This window comes from Chrysemys picta, chromosome 1, assembly GCF_011386835.1.
Source record: "Chrysemys picta bellii isolate R12L10 chromosome 1, ASM1138683v2, whole genome shotgun sequence".
NCBI lineage: Eukaryota > Metazoa > Chordata > Testudines > Emydidae > Chrysemys > Chrysemys picta.
Genome location: NC_088791.1, coordinates 296,963,589 through 296,986,655, shown reverse-complemented (window position 1 = coordinate 296,986,655; position 23,067 = coordinate 296,963,589). Strand labels below are relative to the sequence as shown.

At 43.9% G+C, this 23,067-nt stretch overlaps 1 protein-coding gene across 5 annotated transcripts in view; it reads right to left on the bottom strand.

The window, feature by feature from the left end:
• The window catches only part of RB1 (RB transcriptional corepressor 1), a 155,672-nt gene that overhangs the window by 115,961 nt on the left and 16,644 nt on the right, over positions 1-23,067 (bottom strand). For all 5 annotated transcript variants that reach the window (XM_065593715.1, XM_065593712.1, XM_024104502.3 and 2 more), the window contains 4 exons: positions 12,236-12,370; positions 9,176-9,214; positions 8,384-8,451; positions 5,960-6,070 (listed from right to left, as the gene is read on the bottom strand). In XM_065593715.1, the coding sequence (XP_065449787.1) occupies positions 5,960-6,070; positions 8,384-8,451; positions 9,176-9,214; positions 12,236-12,370 (353 nt within the window). The remainder of the gene's footprint in view (positions 1-5,959; positions 6,071-8,383; positions 8,452-9,175; positions 9,215-12,235; positions 12,371-23,067) is intronic.

The window sequence follows — 23,067 nt, the reverse complement described above, 5'->3', positions numbered from 1 at the left end:
AATACTGATAGGGAACACACATCTCAAAGAGCTTCCAATTACAGGTAAACAACATCCTGTTCTTCTTCATGTGATGGTACCTATTGTATTCCACTGAGTGTGATTATCAAGCACTACCTAACTCAGAGGAGGTTGCGAGGATGAAGATGGAATGGTTGAACAGGGGACAGCCACACCAAAGGAGGCATCCACCGCAGCGCAGTGCATAGCAAAAGGTGTGTACTGAACTCCAAGTGGCTGCTCTATATATGTCCCAGAGCGGCACAACACAGAGGGAGGCTAGAGTCAAAGCCTGGGCTCTTGTGAAATGGGCCTGCATCCCAAGCAGGTCTGATAACAGAGTGTAATGAACCCCAAAATCCACTTGGAGATTCTCTGTGTGGAGATTGCCTGCCCTTTAACTCTTTCAGCTATTATGACAGTTGGGGGAGGGGGAATTTCCTGATTGGTCTTCCACCTACAGAAGACAAGACCAAGGACCGATGGACATCGAGGGAGTGGAGATGCCATTCCTTCTCAGAAAGAAAGCAAGTAAGCGAATGGATTAACACAAAACTGGGAGACGACCTTTGGTCAAAATTTGGGATGCAGGCTCAGGAAGACTTCATCTTTATAGAAAGTCATGAAAGGAGGGTCCGCCATCATGGTCTCAAGTCCACCAACCCTTCTTGCCAAAGTGACAGCAAAAAGGAAAGTGACTTTCATGAAAAGGAGGGACACAGAGCACAATGCCAGCAGTTCAAAGGGTGATTACATTAGTGCAGGTAGAACTAGGCTGAGGTCCCACTGGAGAGTGAGGGGTGGGGAGATTCTCATGAGGCCTTTCCAAAACCTAGCAGTCAATGGAAGTGGAAAGACGGAATTTTCTTCCACAGGTGGGTGGACAGTACTATCTGATGCTTAGTGGACCTTGAGAGAGTTGAGTGTGAGACCCAATGCCCTCAAGGACAGGAGGTAGTCCAGAAGAAGGGGAATTCCCACCACTTCTGGGAAAAGCCCCTTTTGTTGGGCCCAGGAGGCAAAGTGTTTCCACTTGGCCCGGTAACAATGTCTAGTGGACTCTTTCGTGCTGCTAGAGAGGATGTTTTGCACCTCTGATGAACATGTCAGTTCTAGAAACGCTGTTCATACAAATACAAGGCTCCAAGAAGCACTTGTGAATTGCCTGATCTTATGCTGCATTGGTAGATTGGGGAAAGTAGGGTTGGAAACTGGGGGATGGGCAGACATGCGGAGGAAGCTGGGAAGCCAGAATTGTCTGGGCTAGCAAGGGGTGATCAGGATGACTGTCGCTCTGTCTCCTCTGATCTCGTGGTGTACTCATGGTAGGAGCGGAAGAGGTAAGGCATAGTTGATCTGGTCTGACCAGGGGAGTATGAGAGCATCGCCCTGAGAAGGGAGATCAAGACACCCTCCGACCCTGCAGCAGCACGTGCTTGCATTTGTTGTTGACGGGGGAGACAAAAAGGTCTCTGGTCAGAGTCCCCCATTGGTCAAAGATGTCACGTACCACAGTGTCATGGGATTCCCACTCATGGTCAATCACAAAATGTCTGCTGAGCAAGTCTGCAATCACATTGTGTCCCCGGGAGATAGACTGCAGATAAGAGAATCTGGTGGATGATGCACCAATTCCAGAGGTTGACTGCGTCCGTACACAGTTGACGTAGTAAACATTGACGCTGTTATCCGAGATGATAAGAACAAAATGGTAATGGATGTATCGGAGAAATACTTGGCATGCCTTCCTTATAGCCCTGAGTTCCAGAATGTTGATGTGCATCCTGGATTCCCATGGAGACCATGTTCCCTGTATCATGTGATTGCCCATATGCACTCCTCAACCTATGAGGGATGAGTTGGTGATCGTCTTGTCTGGGGAAGGGGGGGAGAAAGGGAACCCCTATGTAAACCTGTCATGGGTCTGTCTACCAGTGGAGGGGAGTACCCAGGGTAGGACATGAGGTCGACGGCATGATGCATGGGTGAGTAAATCTTCTGGAGCCACATCTGGAAGCAGTGAAGGTAAAGGCAAGCGAAGGCAGTGACGTGTATGCACGAAGCCATGTGGCCAAGGAGGGACAGGTAGGTCCTGGCTGGGACAGAATTGTTGACAACATGGGCTATGAGTTCTTGCAGAGTCTGGAACCTGTCCATCGGTAGGCAGGCTCATGCTGTGACTGAGTTAATGTAGGCTCCTATGAAGTCTATGGGTAGTTTGGTCCAAGGTTGATTTTTCAACATTGATGCTGACTCCAAGGGAGGAAAGGAGGCTGAGCTACATGGAGGTTGAAACTTGGGCTTCGCATCTGGATCGTGCTGCCAGGAGCCAATTGTCAAGATAGTGGGAACACAAGGACCCCATAATGCCTGAGGTATGACACCATGACTGAGAAAATCTTGGTGAAGACCCTGGGAGTGGTGGTGAATCCTCATGTAAGGACCCTGTACTGAAAATGGTGTGAGCTGACCATGAACCTCAGGTACTGTCCGTGGGCTGTATGAAAGTCTATGTGAAAGTGGACATCTTGCATACTGAGAGCTGTTAACCACATGCCTTTTTCTAATGATGGGATGATCGCTGCTAACTTGACCATACGAAACTTGGGCATGAGGATGAAGCAATTGAGAAGGCACAGGTACAGAATAGGTCTCCATCCGCCTTTCTTTTGGGGTATTAGGAAGTTGAATAGGAACCCCATCCCTTGGTATTCCAGAGGAACCCATTATATAGCTCCTCTTTGTAGTAAGGAATTCACCTTTAGGGTGAGGATGTTGTTGTGAGAGAGATCCCTCAGGGGGGATAGGCTGTGGATGAGATAGCATGATGAACTCACTTGTATAGCCACGTGGATGACATTTTGCACCCATTTGTCCATTGTTATTGCACTCCAATCTGATAGAAAGAGTGCTAGACAACCCCTGAAAGGAGTGGGGTGGTTCTATGGCAGTAAGCGAGGCTCTCTAAAGTAGTGGTTCTCAACCAGGGGTCTGGGGCCCAACTGGGGGGGGGGGGGCGCAAACAGGTTTCAGGGGGTCAGCCATACAGGGCCAGCATTAGACTTGCTGGGGCCCAGGGCAGAAAGCCTAAGCCCCGCCGCCCGTGGCTGGGGCCCAGGGCAGAAAGCCTAAGCCCCGCCGCCCGGGGCTGAAGCTGAAACCTAAGCAAATTAATTTTGCAGGGCTCCCTGTGGCATGGGGCCCCTGGCAATTGCTCTGTTTGCTACCCCCTAACATGGGCCCTGGCTTTTATATGCAGAAAAACAGTTGCTGTGGCACAGGTGGGCCATGGATTTTTTAGAACATGTTGGGGGGTGGGGGGGAGCCAAGAAAGAAAAAGGTTGAGAACCCTGCTCTAGAGTTCCTCAGAAAGATCTTTTCTATGGGAATTGCATCTGGCAGGAAGAAGATTGTGAAGGTGGACCCGGAGAACAAGATCTTTGAGTCTTTTGACACTTCTGTGGTGGTTTGTACAGCCTCTGATGGAAAAACTGGAGGTTCTGTAACATTGTGCGGGCAGTGGACAGTAGAATTTATGCTTGGGAGCAGGTGTGTAAATACCCAAGGTACAAAGTGTAGCTCTCTAATCTTTGAGGGCATGGAGAAAAATCATCTGTTTTCTGGTTAAAAAGATAGGATCCACTGAAAGGCAGGTTTTCAGTGGTATTTTGCAATTCCCTGAGGAAACCAGAGGAACAGAGCCACAATTCCCTCCGCATGACTATGCCTGAAGCCACAGAGTGCGATGAAGTATCTGCCACATCCACAGCTGATTGAAGGAATGTCCTTACTACCAATTTCCCTTCCTCTATTGCCTAGAAGTGGGTCCGGTCTTGCTGCAGCAGTTTTTCAGCAAAATCCTCTAGTTCGCTGTAATGCAGGAAATTGTGTTTGGCAAGTAATACCTGATCATTCAAAATCCTGAATTGAAGGCTGGCTGAGGAGAAGACCTTGTGAGCCAAAAGGTCCAACCGCTTGCCCTCCTTATTGGATTAAATGGAGCATGGGCGCTGTTGTTTGGACTGTTCCGACGCTACCTAGACCACAAGTGAATTGAGGATGGGAGGGGGTGCAAGAAAAGAAACTCAGATCCCTTAACTGGTACATAGTAGCATTTTTCTACCTCTTGAGAGTAGGCGTATTGTGGCTGGTGTATGCCAAACTGTTCTAGCTGGCTCGAGGGTGACATTGTTAATTGGCAGAGTAACTCTACCCAGTGCTGATGAGTGAAAGATGTCCAGCAGCTTACATTGAGTGCCTTGGATCTCCTCCAGAGGGATGTGAAGCTCTCCTGCCACTCTACACAGGAGATCTAGGCCAGCATGACAGAGCCGGAGGATGTTATGGTGGGCCCCATGGTACAGGGAACAAGTGGCTCTGTGGCGGCTGGAATGGAGGGATATTGCCACAATATAGAAGGCTCCTTAGATATTCGTAGTGGTGGTAATGGATGGACAGTCCCTGCCCCCATCTGACTCTTTCGAAGATGAAGACTTGGACACCTGTTCCATCAGCAGTACCGTTGGAGCTGGTGGAAGCATATAGGCCATCGGAGCATGGGGTGCCTCAGCTGTGGCATGTCATGAGTGGGAGATATAGTCTCCCTAAAAGTAGAAGGCTCCAGAAGGCGTGGAGACCTCAGCTTTCCTAGAACAAATACTTCTTGGGGGTGCTGGTGCTTTTCCTGACCTCCCTGGTATTAAGGGTACTCTTTCTTCACCGGGAACCAGAGCGGTGGTTTTCCCCAGAGCCGACAGTTCTCGTAATCTATGGAGTGCAGATACTGACAGGATATGAAGTTCAGTACCTGATACTGGCTTGTGCTGTCTCTTCTTGTGTTTTAGAGCACGCTCCCTCCCCATGACTGGAACTCGTGGAAGGAGTGTCCCCTCTCTCAGGTTTGGGGGAAAACTTACTGCCATGCTTACGTGCATGCTTCCTTACCTCCCGACTAGGCCCCAGCACGGGGTCCACAGTGGTGGTCTGCCAGTGCCAGACTCAGATTCTGTAGCTGGATGCACACTCCTAGCTCTCTCTCAGGCCGATGTACCGGGGAGCTGTCCAGCCTAGGTCAGAATGAGGTCTCATGGCAACTTCCATGAGGTGCTTCCAGAGGTGGACAGCCCAGCCTTCTCGGGTAAGGCTGGGGAAGGACTGCACCTGGATGCAATGTGGTGAGAAGGAATTGGAGATGCGGTTGTCCATCCCACCATCACCTCAGACGAAACCATGAGGTAAAGCCAAGGGCGCATGCACGGACCAATGGACACTACTACTTTCAAATTCTCCAGCTATAGATGAATGGTGCACATGTGTAAAACCTCAGTGGACTACAATTGGGACCATCACTCGAAGAAGAACAACAGTACCTATATAGCAACATTCTGTATACACCTTTTCATTCTGAGTTACGATTCCAACCACCGTTTACTCCATCTAACCACCCCTCTTTCCTTCTCCTCTTCATGGCTGCATATTCTGTCCCCTATGCTCTTAGACTGGATCGTAGTTGAAAATTCTGCAGTGAGGTGATGTTATCACATTACTATACATCAAGAAAGCTCTGTAAAATCATGCCGTCGTCCACCTTTCTTTCATTTATGTAATATCCCAATCAAAATTTAAGTAATGCTTTTCAATCCATTTTCTCAAGTCCCTTGTATATTCGGTAGCAGTATTGCTGATATACTACCAAGCCATTACAATACTCCTGTGGGGGTGGGGAGGCAGTAAAGGGAGGGCAGGGATAGTAGTAATGAAAGACTTTTAATACATTAAATATATTGCCATGTTCTGTTTCATTCAATAACCCAAAATTTAAATACAATTGTGAAGTAAGTTAAGATAGAACAGAAGATTTATTGCATTCAGTGTGGGCACTGCTGAAGACCCTAAGGAGACTGAAGTTGATTTCTTTATGAACTTTAAGCTTCTGAACACAAAAGATTAAAATCCTTACTGTATGGCTCCTTGAGCATTGCTGGTGGTGATAGTTTGATAAAATAATCAAGGACACATAACAGTAACTGGAAAGAGATCACCAGGTCATCTTCCATTTGCAATACTTTTCCTGAAAATGTAAAAAAAGAAGGACTTTATGAGTCAATGCTTGGAGTTTAAAATAAAATTATTCCTGACAGAAGGTTTCACCTCAAAACCACTGTTAATGGATTCTAGAAAATGTCACCTAGGATGTGAGCATGTCTGAAGTTTGATGTATTTAGCCATGCATGATTTGTAAGGATTTATCACTGTGGAAAGAACATACATAGCTAATTCATATTTTTTTTTTCTTAAACTGTGAATGAAGTTCTTATTTTCCAGCACATGACTTTTTTCTCCCCCACACACACTTTTTACTCAAGAAGGACACTGTAGACAACTACTTCGCCTTCATGCATCACTATTTTCTATTTATGTAATTTTTCCCCCTTTTCTGTTCTCCAATTACTACTTAAACTTGGTTTTACAAAAAATACTTAACTTCTCTTCATTTATACAGTCAGTTAAAAGCACAGCAATTGTTATATTCCAAGCTCAGGTTAGTCAGGCTGTCCAAACAGTCTTTGTGATAGGTGATATACTTACAAGTTATAGAAGTAGAAGAATTAACAGCACTTGAAAAATTAACAGTACACGGTGTCTACAGTTTAACAGTTATCCTGGGATAACTAGAAGGTTACCACCTAGGCTCGTTTCCAGCCTCAGTTTGACTGAGCTCATCTACTTCCAAACCTCTTACAGAACTTTTTTATTGACCTTCCTATACCTGGTAGAATTTTACCCCTTCCTCATGACTCTCAAAAAGGCAAAGCAAAAAACCTCCCATAGCCTTCCTTTATGGCTATATTCAAGAATTTTAGGAGGAAACAAAAATTCCATTGTTTCAGCTGCTCCTAAGCAGGTTTTATTGACAGTTGTAAACACAGGAGCTTTGTATACACTAGGACTCCCGCTGGTGCAAATGAACTAATTCTGGACCAATGAGGATTTTTTAAATAAATTCTTTAGTGTAGAACAGTGGTTCCCAAACTGGGGTTCGAGAACCCTTGGGGGTTCACGAAATGTTACAGGGGGTTCTCGGAAAAAAATTCCCTAATGGCATCCAGAGCTATCCCTAGGGACCCCGGGCAGCACAGGGCCAGCAGCCCGGAGCCCCTGGACTTCCAAGAGCTAAGCAGATCAAAGCAAGCATCTCTATCACACTGAGGAGATTTAAACTTCAAGACTCCTTATAAGAAATGGAAAGGGAGGTGGATATTTTTTGCTGTTTTGAAAATTAAATAGGCAGCTAGTATTGTTTTTAAAATTATGATGACGAACAAGTTTAAGCTTTGTTATAACATGCATTGTTTGTCTGGACTGCTCAAGACCTGAATGCCTGTGTAGGAGGAACTCTTTGAGTTGGCTTCTTAAATACCTTCATGCTGTTTCATATCTGATACTCTTTGATGAAACATAGGAACCTTGTCTTATAACAGGCTTATTCAAAGTGATACAAGCTACAAAAGTGAGATCTTGGAAGAGTGTTGCCATTTTCATAATGTAATAAAAATACTGTAATGATAAATAAGAACATAAGAATGACCCTACTGGGTCAGACCAAGGGTCCATCTATCCCAGTATCCTGTCTTCCAAGAGTGGCTAGTGCCAGGTGTCCCAGAGAGAATGAACAGAACAGGTAATCATCAAGTGATCCATCCCCTTAGGCTCATTCCCAGCTTCTGGCAACAGAGGCCAGGGACACTTAATAATAATAATTAGTGTGCAATAAGCATGTCATAAAAACAAATTTTATATTTCCAAGATCACTGCTTTTATAATTTATACTCAGGTAAAGGAGAAAATCCCTGGAAATATTCATTTTTAGGAGGGGGTTCTCGTGAGACTTGACATTTTAGTGAAAGGGGTTCACAGGTTAAAGTTTGGGAACCACTGGAGTAGAAGATGCTTTAGATGCTGATTGTACTGCTATAACAATATGGTGTTGGCCTCCTATCCTTAACTAAGGCCCAAGCCCTTCACAGAGTGAGTCTTACCACAGTGAATAAACAATTTTACAAACTTCTCCAGGTCCATTTAAAAATATATAAATAAAATACTGGTCACTTTTAGGCAGCCATTTCCATGAAATAGGGGCAATTATTTAAAAAACAAAAGCCCCACACATTCCACCCTTAAATCCAAGTGGCCAGAACAGCAACAGCCTCCTAAAAGGCAGGAAAGATATCACATACCATATTCAAACTTCCCAGTCCATAATACCAGCTAATAGAACAGCCAAACAGGGTCTTGCTTCTTGTATTGGAGATATCAAACAAAAAGTTTATAAATTCACTCCATTAAAAGAAATTAAAATAATTCTACTATAAACATAATTTACCTTTCGCCAACAAAAAAGTGATCCAGGAAGTTTTCAGAACCAATGGGAAACTCAATTCAGCAGAAGTCCTATACACAGACAACAAAGTAGTAAAAATTTCACAGCAACCGTTCTACAACAATTCTGAATATAGTCTCTGGAGAATCACTTGAGTCTGTGGACGCATTCATTTAGGGCAACACAGAAAGTTTTCCTACACTTTAAGGTTTATTAGTATCAATACATTCTGAATGGAATTAAAACTACATTTTGAAATGGAAAGGTTAATTGTTCTTATTCCATTCAAGAAATTCTAAGTATTAATGTCTGGGTGAAGGAAGTGAACGTTTATAATTTACTCAAATTATTGGGAGCATTAGTAAATTATTATTATTTCTCTTGCTCATGACTTTGACAAAAAGGTCCTATTCTCCAGTCACAGCATTAACTCAATCTAATTTTGGGAGCAGACAATATTTCCTCTCATCTATTACTATGTTTATGAAGCTCATCCTGGCACTGTTAGTTTCTTCCATGCTGATCCATAAACCAGCAGGTGGAGATATTCAGGGTGCAAGTGGCACCATCAATACACTGACCAAGTATATCACTTCTGCAACTTTCTTCATTTCCCACTGAAACTCCCCACGTCCCTGCTCAATCTAAACTAGTCACATGACATGTTGGTGCCATCAATAGATGGGGTTTTTTGTATACACTTTAGAAATAAGTAGTTAGAAAAGTAAAATACTAACATATGTTTTGGATCGCCTCCTAAATTTTATATATATAAATTATAAAAATCAAACTTACTGACTGCTGGGTTGTATTATGTAGATAAGTCCACAAGTCCTAGAAAAAAAATTCAGTTCCTTACTTCACATATCTTTCTCAATCTAAAACAAATGTGTAGCAATATTTATTTCTGCTGTATTTAGCTGAAACAAAGGCCACCTCAGAAAATGTCAGTTATTGTAATTAAAGAACATTGCCGATCTATTTTACAAGTGTCACAAACAGACACAATGGGCTCGTTATAACTAGTAGTTTTACAAGGAGCAGCTCTTGTTGGAATGCTTATATCAAACCTCACATAATAAAGCAATATAAAACGTGATCTATTAAGTAATCATCATATTTTCCAGAAAGCCAGGATTTACATGCACATTATTTTCCAATGTCTTGTAAATAAATAGTAGAGTCTGTAGTACACTCTCAAACCACTGGATGAAATGTGTCTTGAGACTGTTTCACAGTCTTTATTGTATCAATGTTACCATCTCAGGATTCTGTTGAAAGAGTCTTACCATATCAATTTCTTCTTAAAACCACAGGCTCTTGGAGTCAAGCAATTAAAAGAGACTCAACTCTCATTTTAAAAATAAGTTGCCCTAGCCCTCATGGTTGAGGGGGAGAATAGAAACCACTAAAACATGACCCAAGTGTGCAACCTAAAGGCTCAGGAACCAGAAGTCAAAAACCTTTAAAATAATAATAATAATAATAATAATTGTAAAGCCTCATGATTGAGTCAAACTCAAATTTTTGAATGCTTGAGGTTGGCAATACTGTTTTAAATTTTAATCTTTGTAATCTGCCTCACAGTCTCTTCTTCTATAATGTCACTGTACAAACATTTTACAGAAAAAAGGTCAGAGGGGAAAAAAAGAGGAATGGGTGGGGAAAGACACCAGACAAATATTCAGGGGCAAGATTTAAAAGGAAAAAGGGAATATGCCGATTAAGTGACATTTTTATACTTCAGAAAAGACCTATGGTTAGGGTTGCCAACTGCTTAATTGCACAAATGCAAACACCCTTGCCCTGCACTGTCCTGCCCCTTCCCCAAGGCCACGCACCTCCCCATTCCCGGCCAATGGGAGCTGTGGAGTCAGCGTTCAGGGCAGGGGACAGCGTGCAGAGACCCCCTGGCCGCACCTCCTCCTAGGAGCCATTGCCGGACATATCACTGCTTCCGGGAGTGGCGCGGAGCCAGGGCAGGTAGGGAGCCTGCCTTAACCCTGCTGCACCGCCAGACTTTTAGTGGCCTAAAATCTCCCAGATTGGCTTCAGTAGCCTCCAGGAGATCAAGCCCGATCAAGCCTGGGTCACTCATGGCCAAACCAGGCTGATTGGCAACCCTACCTATGGTAGGTCTGAGAAAAAATATTTAGGACTTTCCATCTTCTATACTGACCATCAACGCAATGATAAACTGGATTAGATTTAAAGAACAAAGAATTGATATTACCCATTTAGGAAAGCAAATCAATCATGTCCCTTTAGGCAATGGGGAGTATCAATAGGACATGCAGCAGCAAAACCTGCTGGAGTGTTGCTAAGCAACTGAAAAGAATTTCCTTACATGAAAGGAATAGTTGCCTAACATAGGAGGAGAAATATGATGGGGGGGGAGGGGAAAAGGGAGGGAGGAGAGCAAGAACAGTGTATACCATGGGCAAGAGATAAAAGCCAACTTGTAGGCAGCCATCTTAGTAGTATGTTTGAATTTCACAGCTAACAAACCTGAAAATGCAGACCACCAAGAACTGAAGACTGAAATCACTTATGGCTATTCAGTGGCCCTGTCTCTATGCTTGGTTTGGTTGCTTGTGCCCCAATGGCTGACGATATCCATACAATACACCTTCACAGTCATCCTAAAGGGATACTTTAGAGCCATGGGACATTTTTTGGTGATGCATTGGTACAAGAGACCGTAACAGTTCAATGTCACAAAACTGAAAAATACTTTAGCACTGTAGCAACTCTGTCGATGCCACAAGACTTGTGGCCCTCTTGCACTGATGCTCAGTGCTGTGAAGTACCTCTCACTGAAGACTGCAATCAGAAAGGAATTTAAGAGTATTCTAAGGAGAGCTTGAGGTACTGGCATGAGGTACACACTAGCACTTCAACGCAGCAAAAATCTTTGAGAGCTAGGAGAGTTCACCCTGTCCCAATAAACTCAAGAATAGCAAATTGGCTATATTTCTGTCCTTGGAGAAATATCAAAACTCTAAGAGTTCTCTAAAGCAAAAAAAATCTTTAATCTGGTTTAAAAAAAAAATCTACACAGAAGACTTAAATCTGTACCATTCACTTTCAGTGTCTCCTTTCCTTCCGCCTCAGAAAAGGCTACTGCTTTAAATTAATTAATTTGGGGTTAGAGTTATGCAAGACTGTCTATTTCCTCATATCACATTGCTGTATTTGTGATCAGCTGAGGCACTCAAAATGGCTCACACCCTTAATACACAAGGAAGGGAGCTGCTGACAGACCATTTCCCATAAGCCTTCAGCTGTACAGCATCTTTCAGTATACTCAATTCAGACAGCAACCAGGCTATCAGGTGTAAAGATGCTGGGTCATTGTTTTAAGAGACTGTCAGGTGGAATGGGTAAGGTGACTGGAGTCTGTGTTGATCAGATAAATCTAACACCAGAATTGCCTGGCTCATGCTGAGGCTATCATGATACACCCTGTATCCTTGCCTCAGGACCCTCAAATCTCAACATTTTTCTCAGGCATTTGGGGAGAGGATAGGATGTGAACTGAATGAGATTACTTAGGTGGTGAGGTTTTCAGGGGCAGTTTATCTGTGCCATGCCTAAAAAAGGAGGCTGGAGGCCCCTGGTGTTACCATAGTACAAATAATAGCAACAGAAGCAACAACAGGATGGTCTTATAATGCAGTACAATAGTTATGGTGTAAACATTATAGTGTTTCTGTATAACTGATTTTAAGATATTGGGAAATATGCCTAAAGTTTAGGATGGGCACTTCTAGTACATATGTTTTAGAAATCAAAATAAATGTTGTCAGCTAAAAATGAATCCATCAGTTCAAACAAAAAAATTGTGATTTTTACCTTTCAAACTTGTGATATAGTGCAGATAATACATCATACTTCTTATTCAGTCGTGATACATTACTATCAACTTTAGTGCTTATGGTATCCATGTTAACATCCATCTCTCTCAGCAACCGAAAACATGTGCACACACTGCAAGGAAGAAGACAGATGAGAGATTATGAGATCTGTTTCTTTAAAACAAAACAAACAAACAAGAACATTACCTTACAGTAACTGGTTCTTTAAGAGGTGTTGTACACACACATTTCACATTTGGTGTACATACTTTTCATATGCTCAAGAAGTTCTTTTTAGCTAGCAGTGTCTAATGGGGCCAGGATTGCGCCTTTTATGCCCTCATAGCTCCCTCTTCCCCAGAATATAAAGATCAGAGTGGGTCCAACCTTACCTCAGTTTCTTCACAAATACAGACTCTCATCAGAGTGGATGAGAATCCTGTGGATTCTCTCTATATGATGTTACTAGAACAAAGTTTAAGAACCAGTGTTATTGTAGGGTAAGTATCTGCTCTCTGAGTGATTGCCCACACAGATTCAACTCTTTGTGATTAACAAACAGTTGCCTATTTACCTGCAGGTGGGTATAAGGAGTCTATCAGAAGGCAGCCCTGCCTGGAGTGCTATCCTATCGCATGTCACAGCACAACCTATGTTTTTGCCTCCATTTCCCTTTCAATGGTTCCCAAAAATATACAAAAGCATTCCAAGTATACATAGGCTCCCTTACAGAGTTAATTTATTACAAAAGCAAACTCCATGCTACAAACCATAGCAAACCAACTCGCCAACATTCCATCAACAAACAGTCCCAATGTCTCTCACCATGATCTGTATCTCAGTACACCTCCAGCATCCCACACCATGCCTCACTCCAAGGTATTGTTTTGGTGTCATTAACAATGCCTCACCCAAGCCTTCAGCTTTCGTTGGCCCCATGGTTTCAGCTCTCCAGCTCAGAGAGCCAGTAGGCTCTCCCTCTGATGCTCTCAGCCTTCAAGCCCTCTCCAGCCTTCTTTGGTCATGGCTCTCTGGCTCAGGGAGGCCAGCAAGCTAGTTCCTCCAGTGATTTCTTGCAATTTCTCCCTCTTTCCAGGGAGGGCCAGCAGAAAGCTTTCAGTTCTCTGCAACTTTCCCCAGACCTCCTCCAGTCTCCTGACTCCCAGAGAACCCTCACACTTGCCCTTTTCCTGCCTGAACCAGGCAGCTCTCACCTGCCCCTTTCCTGAGTGACCCTTGCTAGCTGCTCTCCCACTTACTAGGCCCAGGTACCCTCTTTTAAGCATATTTAGGAGGCAGCTGATGAGTCACACATGCACTAGACACCCCTTCCACTTAAAGGGGCCAGTCACCCTGTGACAGTCTTTTTTAACTAGTCATGCAGGACAGCCCTACAGAAATGGTATTCAAACCTCTGGTCTGCACTAGGGCTTTTTGGTGCTCTGATAATAGAAATAGTGAACAGTAAATGTGTGGACCAAGCTCCACATTGCTGTTCTACTCATCTCAGGTATGGAAACTACCCAAACAGGCAGCCAAGGCAGCTTGAGTCCTAATGGAATGAGCGCTAGTATGGTCAGGGAATTTTTCCTCACTAACTGATAAGTTCTTATGCAGTCAAAAAACCACCTGAATAACCTTTAAGTGAATGGTGCTGCCAGGGCCGGCTCCAGGGTTTTGGCCGCCCCAAGCAGCCAAAACCAAAAAAAAAAAAAAAAGCCGCGATCGCGATCTAAAAAAAGCCGCGATTGTGATCTAAAAAAAGCCGCGATCGCGATCTGCAGCGGCAATTCGGCGGGAGGTCCTTCACTCCCAGGCGGAGTGACGGACCCTCCACCGAATTGCCGCCAAATACCTGGAACTGCCGCCCCTGTCCGGAACGGCCGCCCCAAGCACCTGCTTGAGAAGCTGGTGCCTGGAGCCGGCCCTGGGTGCTGCCCTTTGACTGTCAAATGTCATTAATAGCCTACGTGTGTTCCTGAACAATTTTAGTTTATCTAAATAAAATGACACTGTCTAGCATGCAAAGCTTTGGAAAGAAAGTCACTTGGTGAACAGACCAATTTATATAGAATTTTGAGACTATCTTGGGCAGGAACTTTGGGTGAGGTCTAAGGGTACTCCCAGCATTCTGAAATACCATAGACAGGGGACCTGACATACAAGCCTGTATCTCTCCTACCCTCCCACCTGATGCAACATCCACCAGGAAATCAGTTTTCATTGAGAGGTGGTAAAGGGAGCAGGTTACTAAGGGCTCAAAGAACACTGCTAGTCCTATATTCAGATTAAAGGAGGGAGGCAGCACCCAAACCGGGAGGTGGGGGGAAATACATGCATGAATCCCTCAGGAATTTTGTTACTGTACGATGTGAAGACAGCATGGCTTACACATAATTCTGCAAAATGAACTTTCATTTTGAGTTGATGAAGAGTCCAGATTGCCTTCAAATAAGTTGCCCAGTATTGTTGAAACTGGCGATGTCAGTGGTGAAAGCTGTTGCTGAGATATCTTGATGGAAAAATCTCTTAGTTTAGTTCTGTAAGTCAATTTGATTAAAAGGTTTCCTGTTCTGGAGTAGAATGTTCTGAACCTCAGCTGTACAGCGTCTTTCAGTATACTTAATTCAGACAGCAACCAGGCTATCAGGTGTAAAGATGCTGGGTCATTGTTCTAAGAGACTGTCAGGTGGAATGGGTAAAGTGACTGGGGTCTGTGTTGATCAGATAAATCTAATACCAGAATTGCCTGGCTCATGCTGGGGCTATCATGATACACCCTGCATCCTTGCCTCAGGACCCTCTGAGGGTAAAGCTAGAAGGAACCACCAGCCCATCTAGTCCAGTGGCTCTCAACAAGGGGTATACATACCCCTGGGGGTACACAGAGGTCTTCCAGAGAGGACTCAGCTCATCTAGATCAGTGTTTCTCAACCTGTGGGTCACAGCCCCCAGGGGGGTCATGGAACAGGTTTAGGGCGATTGTAAGTGCAGGGTTGGCATTAGGGGTGGCAAGCAGGGCAACACCCCAGGGAGCCCAGCAAATCTAAGTTACATACTTCAGCCCCGCCACCTGTGGCTCAGGCTTCAGACAAGGCTCACAAGTGAAAAACAATTTCAAGTATCACACTTAAATGTAAATAATATTATTTATATTTGTAGCAGAGCTCCAACCTTGACCCCGTAGGTCCCACACTTCCAGGCGGTTTATGCTAGCTTCAGAGGCTCACTGCAACCCTCCATGTAGCCCTTCTCTCTCTAGGGCCAAGGATACACTCTACTGAGCCCTTTTCATAAGCCAGCAAGGAGGTTGGTGAGAGAACTCCCACAGTCTCTGTTGTTCCTACGGCCTCATACCAAAACAGTTTAGCCTTTTGTCCTGACAAGGGCCTGTCTTCCCCTCCCAGGAGGTGTTCCTGTAGCGGTGGGTTGGGGGGAACCCGAGCCCTCCCTCTATTCCAGGTTCCGGCCCAGGGACCCTAATTGGTAGCAGCTGTTGGCAGTCAACCTTTCACTGCCAGAGTTGCTACATTTCCCTGGGCCACTTTCCCACAGCTCTCCTGCTTCTCCCTTTTTCACCCTTACCTTAGGGCTCCCTTATCAATAACTTGAGGGTGTCTTCATTAACCAGCCCTTCAGCTGCACTTCCTCTCCTCTGGCTCTCTTTGGCCTGACTGGAGTGAGCCCTTTTATAGCATCAGAGGGGCCTTAATTAGAGTCAGATGCTTAACAGCCTCACCTGACTCTTAGCAGGTTAATTGGAGTCAGGTGTTCTCATTAGCCTGGAGCAGCCCCTGCTCTGGTCAGTCAGGGCACAGAAAACTGCTTATCCAGCGCCCACCCACATCCCGGTACTCAATAGGACTACTCTGCTGTTCCCAGCTGGTCTGGGTCTATCACAATTCCAAATCGATGTATTTTATAATTATGTGGTAAAAATGAGAAAATAAACAATTTTTCAGCAATAGTGTGCTGTGACACTTTTGTATTTTTATGTCTGATTTTCTAAACAGTGGTAGGGGCTGTGCATTACACAGAAACATCTCTGAGGAGCTGAAGTTCACTGACTGTCACCTGCTAGGCAAGGTCTGGTTCAGGAGAGCCTTGAGGAGTTTGCTAGTGAGGAAAACAGACTGGTGTGAAAGAAAGCTGACAGTCTAATCGTCAGCAAAACTCTTTCTGAGTCAGAGAGAACGCCGTGGCTCACAGGTCTAGGTATCCCCAGAAGCATGTTTCAAACATAAATCAGAAGCAAGGCCCAAGGCTGCTGAGCCCTGCCCCTTACAATCACAAGCAACCTTATCATACAATTGTATTCATACATTTGTCCAGCTCTCTCAAAACTAATTAAGTTGTTTGCCCTCACTGTCATGGGTATCTATAGAAAGGCATACATGAGTCCTAGGGTCCAGGGGATGAGGAAGGTGTTGAAAGGGAGCCTGGACTTGTGTCCCCATTGCAGCAGGTATCAGTTAGCAATGTGCTCTGGTGCAGGATGCACCACACACAGATGTTTGACTTCCCGACACAATGGGAATGAGCTTGCTCCCCACCTTGCCTGTAAATATAGTGTATTGCTGTAGTGTTGTCAGCCAGCACTTGACTTGCTGATTCCTGAAGGTGTAGCAAAGCCTTTTCATGCCAGGCCAATTGTATTAACGTCTAAAGTGTTTATGTTCAAGCAGGCTTCCTAAGGAGACCACAGACCCTGAATTGCCAGTTGATCCACAGCTAAGCCCACTCACCCCCACACAGAGGAACCTGTTACCAAGGTTTTTGGAGGTAGAGACACTGATTAGGGAAATTCCTCTCCACACCTGAAGTTGCTCTGTCCACCCAGTTTAACAAAGAGAGGATTTCTAGTGGGATTATGACCAACATGTTGTCAGGAAACCCCAGTCTCAAACCCAGGCCCACTGGGTTCCTGAGAAGCAGCCTTGGCCGTCATGCCACACCAACTCAAATTACACTGCTCTACAGCTAAAATGCTTCTGAAATAAATGTAGTCAAACTTTACTAATTCTGGGTCACTGAGAACGAAAATGATGCTTAAAATTGTTGATTGGCTCTAGTTTTCAAGATATGCTATTGGGTCAGTATATACGACCCTTGACGTGGGAATGACGGAGAATAAGTGAGTTATAAAGGGAAGGGATCTCAATTTAAACCAGAAATGACTAAAATACATCTTTGACTGGATCTATGAATAAATCTATGACTGGGTTTGAACAGTACTTGCTTTTTAGGCAAAACAATGAATGATGCAATCTGAAGCTGGTATTGCGTCATACATGATATGAATTGCATCATGTTATTCCTAGAAGTCATGGATGATGCAATCATAACGAAGCTTACATCACTCTGCTGAGCAAATTGCCCTACATCAGCTCTAGAAATCATACAGTGTCGTGCTCTCTTATTTGTCAGTGTTTGATTTTGCAAAGGGACACATTTCTGTTTAGCCAAAGTGAGCAGAGATGCCTCGTACTTGTGTGAACAGCGCATATAACTTCTGCTATGTTTGTGGTGAAGTGACTTTTGCATCACAAAAGCGCAGTATAACCACTATGGTTAAGAAAGCCTATCACCTTTATTTTGGCTGCAAAATTGGAGATCAGGACAAGAGGTGGGCCCCACACATATGCTGCAACACTTGTGCAACAAATCTTCGCCAGTGGTTGAACAGGAAAAGGAAATCTATCCCTTTTGCAATGCCCAATGATTTGGAGAGAGCCAACAGATCATACCAGCAATTGTAACTTCTGCATAGTGCCTCCAGTTGGGAAAGGTGTGTCAAAGAAGAAAAAGTGGACTGTGCATTATCCAAACATTCTATCAGCTATACGCCCAGTACCCCTCAGAGAAGGACTGCCGGTTCCTGATGCACCAGAATCATTCTCACTTGAGTCAGACGAGGAAGAGGATGAAACTTCTGGTCCTGAACCATCAATGTCACAGGACCCACATTTTCTCCCATCCTCCTCCTCTGAACCACACCTCATAACATAAGGTGAACTGAATGACCTTGTCAGGGATTTGGAACTACGCAAGAGTAAGGCAGAGCTGTTGGGCTCCAGACTACAGCAGTGGACTCTCCTGGCAGGTGATGTTAGGGTTTCCATGTTCCGTGACCGTCAAAAGGATCTTGTCCCATTCTTCTTCATGGAAGGTGATCTTGTAGCCTGCAACAACATCGATGGTGTGATGGCAGCCCTCAACATTGTTCACGATCCAGATGAGTGGAGACTAGTCATTGATTCATCGAAGATGAGTCTTAAAGCTGGTTTACTGCATAATGGCAATGTTTTGCCATCAATTCCAATTGGTCATGCAGTCCATATGAAGGAAACCTATGACAAACATGAAACAACTTTTGAGATGCATAAACTATGACCAACATCAGTGGCAGCTTTGTGGCAATTTGAAGGTTGTTGCTCTCTTGCTTGGTCTGCAGACTGGATACACAAAGTACTGCTGTTTTCTCTGCTAATGGGATAGTCGTGCAAGAGATTCCCACTACATCAAGAAAGATTGGCCACTCCAACAGTCATTGGAGCCTGGGAGGAAAAAAGTGTTCAGCATCCACCACTTGTTGAATCAAGGAAGATTTTGTTACCACCCTTACACATCAAGCTGGGTCTGATGAAGAACTTTGTCAAGGCCATTGACAAAACAAGCAGCTTTCAAGTACCTCCGTGGAAAGTTTCCAAGGTTAAGTGAAGCTAAGATTAAGGAAGGTGTCTTTGTTGGTCCTCAGATTCGTGAACTTCTTGGAGATGATGCATTTGACCATGCACTGCGTGGAAAGGAAAAGACTGCATGGAAAGCCTTCAAGTTAGTGGCAATAAATTTTCTCGGAAACAACAAGGCAGACAACTACAGGTTGTTGGTGGAAAACCTCCTCAAGGCATACAAAAGCCTTGGTTGCAACATGTCACTAAAGATACATTTTTTGCACTCTCATCTAGATTTTTTTCCACCGAACTGCGGAGCAGTGAGCGACGAGAACGGCGAGCGATTTCACCAGGACATTGCAACAATGGAGAAACGCTATCAGGGCAAATGGAGCCCATCAATGCTCGCAGACTATTGCTGGACAGTGACAAGAGACGCTCCATTTAATGAATACAAGAGACAAGCCAAGAAGCGCCGAGTAGACACTGAATAGGACTAAACTATGTACATAATAAAATTTATTATGAAACAAAAGGCAAAAAACTATTTATATAACCCTTTTGCTGATTTTTAAAGTGTTACATAAACAGGACAGGTGAAATATTATCATGTAAAGCAACCATAAACACATGAAAAGACCTAGGTTTACAATTTATGATTAAAACTCTACTATCTACACAATATTTAAGTTTTTACATTTTATGTCTATGTATATCTTAAACAGTAGCCAGTTGTTTTGTCATATTTGAATTCAGCACATCAAAATACATAATAAATAGCACATTTTATCTCTGAAGCAGACGACTTCTCAAAAATTGTAGACCAGTGTTATCAGTGTATTCACAGACTTGAGTGGGTCAGCTTCCAGGATTTCATGACCAGCTTCCTGATTGGCTTGTAACCAATATAAACTATCTGCTTCCTTTCTGGCCTTGTCTGAGCAACAAGCCATTACCCACTAGCTGCTACTTGGACCCTGTTTGACCCCACCCCACCCAATCCTGCCTTGCTGGCTCACGCAACCCCACCGGATACCTCAGTGTACCTTCCCCTTAGATTAGCTCTCTTGGCTATCATATACCTTGTGTAGAATAAATATAAAATCAATGAATTAAATAAACTTTGCTTGAGTTTGGTTAAAGAAGTGCGTTATAAAGAAAAGAATTGAAAATAATGAGTTAAGGCCAGAAGGAATGTAGTAGAAAGAATTCCTGGTTCAAAAAAAAAAAGAAGTTTCTAAAAAGAAGGCCCCTGACCGATAGAGGTTATTGCAGATGGTTTTAAATAAGACAGATAATCTGTTTTAGAAGGAGCCAACATGAACCTTGGCACCTCACATACTTCCTTGTTATCTCAAAAGTTAGGGCCTATGTGAACCCACGTGCAAATGAAGAACCGTTGGTCAGCAAAGAGGTGGGGAAGAAATAGGGAGGAAAAGCTTTGGTAAATCTATCTGGATTAAAACTGGAAATAAGAGTAAACTGTCTCAAATTGTTTTTTAGCTGAAGTCAGTAATTGGCAATGACATCACTTGTTTGTTAAAGGGTTCAAAAAGTAAACTCTTAAAGGGTTCATTGCTAATACCTGCCTGGCCAAGTTGAAGCCAACCAATATGGGTCTAAGCACTCCTGGGTGTAGTCTATTTGCATCTATTTTTATCAAATACTTATAAATGTTTTATTACTGTTAGTACATAATAAATTGATTATTATTTAGGCTTTTGGGGCATGTTTAGAGCAATTGTATAAATACCATTCAGCCTTTATTAAATCTAAAGGAATTTATGTTTAAATTAGTGTTGTAGTAATACCCTGCATAAATAATAATTCCAACATCTTGCATGAACTCTGACTCACTGATCTGGACCATTCTAACTCTTGGGCATTACATGTCTGCATGTGACATCTGCTTGGTAGATATACTGATCTCAACCCCTTTTGCATGGATCAAAGGTGAAGTGTGGTGTGCTGTGTGATGTAAGTGTATACTGCAAAGCATACAAGTATGAGACAGTCTCACTGGTGTTCTTAGATAGGCATGAAGTTGACTGATTAGGTCTGTCACAGTCTGACACTGTTACTGTGGAAGTTAGGCCCTGCTGCTCTGAATTCTATGCCCTGAGTTGGACTTAGTTTTGGTTTCTGACATTGAAACCCAGCAAGGTAAGAAGTTTTAGGATTGATTGCACCATGTTAGTCACCTGTTGTGACTGTTCGCTTTGAATTAGCCATTCAGCTTCTTGGTGATGAAAACTGTTGGATGAAGAGGTCAAAAGGAAGGACTCTATACTGATAGCATGATGTTCAGACCATGAATTTCAAGGTATTTTCTGTGAGCTGGATGTAAGGAAATGTTAAAATAGGCAGGTCAAAAGCTGCAAACCAGTCCACAGGATCTAGTAAACGGATTGTAGAAGCTGAAGTTGCCATTCTGAATTTGAAACGGAGGTTGAAGGTGATGAGGTGATGAAAACGGGGTTGGAGACTCATTCTCTTACTTTGTGAAAAAAGTGGGAGTGGGAACAAAAAGGACCCTGGCTCTGTACTCTAGCAGCACTTTCTTCACTACTCCCACCTGAAAATAGTCTACCTCCTGCTTCAACAGTGTCCTGTGAAAAGGGTTCCTGAAGAATATGGGCAGAGGGAAAGGTGGTTGGAAGGGACTAAAACTAGATGCACAGTCCTTGTTTATGACCAAGGACCCACTGGTTCATGGTAATCATACCCCGAGCTTCTTGAAAATGGGAGACAGTTGCCATGGTACAACAAAAAAGATCCTGTGAGGTGCCAGCCAAGTTCCCAATGTTGGTGTCAAATGTGCTGCTCATTCAAAGCTCCAGCCTCAGGAGGCAGCAGAGGGTTGCCTCCAGTGAAATATCTGCCTCTTCCTCAGTGGCTCAGAAGATCTTCGATGGCTGACCATAGCACTCAGTTAAGGAGCACCACTTGAAATACAGCTGTTGTGTTGTCTGCTTTCTTTTTTGGAGTTGGGAGAGAGCCCCAAGGAATGCAAAGTTGCCCTGGAATTTTTCAGGGTATGATGTGCCTCATCAGTGCCATTGCTAAAGAGGTTGTAGCTCTGAAATGGAAGGTCCTCGGTTGTTGCTTGGGCCTTCCAAGAGATTCCTGCAGACTGAAGCCATGACAGTCTTCTTCTGGCAATTGTGTGCACTGCCTTGTCAGATGTGTCCAGTGCATCCTGCAAGGATATTCTAGCAGTCAATTGGTCCTCAGCCAGAAGGGTTTTCAATTCTTCTTGATGCTCCTTGAGAAGCTTATCCACAAAGTTAGTTTGTCCCAGTTGAAGAAATCACTGAGAGCAGAGCTTGGTAATTTGTAACCCACATTTGGAGGCTAGCAGATAAATAGACCTTCCAGCCAAAAAGATCCATTTTTTTGAGGATCCTCTTCTCTGGGGGTGGATTTCAGAGGACCTTGCTGCTTTGTCCTCTACTATACAGCTTGCACAACCAGAGAGAGCCAGGGGAAAGATGCTGATAAAAATATTCAAACCCCTTTGCAAGGACTTATCTTTTGTCCACTCTCAAGAGTGGAGTCAATGCAGATGTGTGTCAAATGTTTTGACAGGTTCGAGCAGACCATCATTTATCAGCATGACTAATCTCCCTGGAGTTGCAGACTGAACTATGTCCAAGAAAGTGTGTTTCTCTTGTACAGTCTCAAGGGGAATATCTAAGATTCTGCCATGTGTTTTATAAAGTCTTAGAAAACTGCAAATTCATCTGCAGAGGCTGATGTAGGTGGGTTCACCACCTCCCACAAAGAAGAGATTATTAAAGCCAGGACTGGGTGCTCCTACTCTGGAGAACATTGTTCCTCTTGACTTGCCTCTTTTTGTCCCTGCAGCAGCCATGGATGAAAGATATTCAGTGGAGACGGACCTTGTTACCTAGGACACAACGGAGGATGTTGGCTTCCTGGAGTAGGGTTGAATATGCCAGGGCGCCCAATATTGCCAGGGCACATATGGGTAATGCTGTGGAAGGTGCCTTGGGGAATATCAGATGGGGGTCTCTCTATATGGTCCTGATCTTTTTGTAACTCCCTTCATTGACTGTTCCCTGAAATCTCTCCCTGACTCCTACTGAGCTACCCCATGGTGAGATGGAGGACAAGTAGGAGATTATTTCCTGCT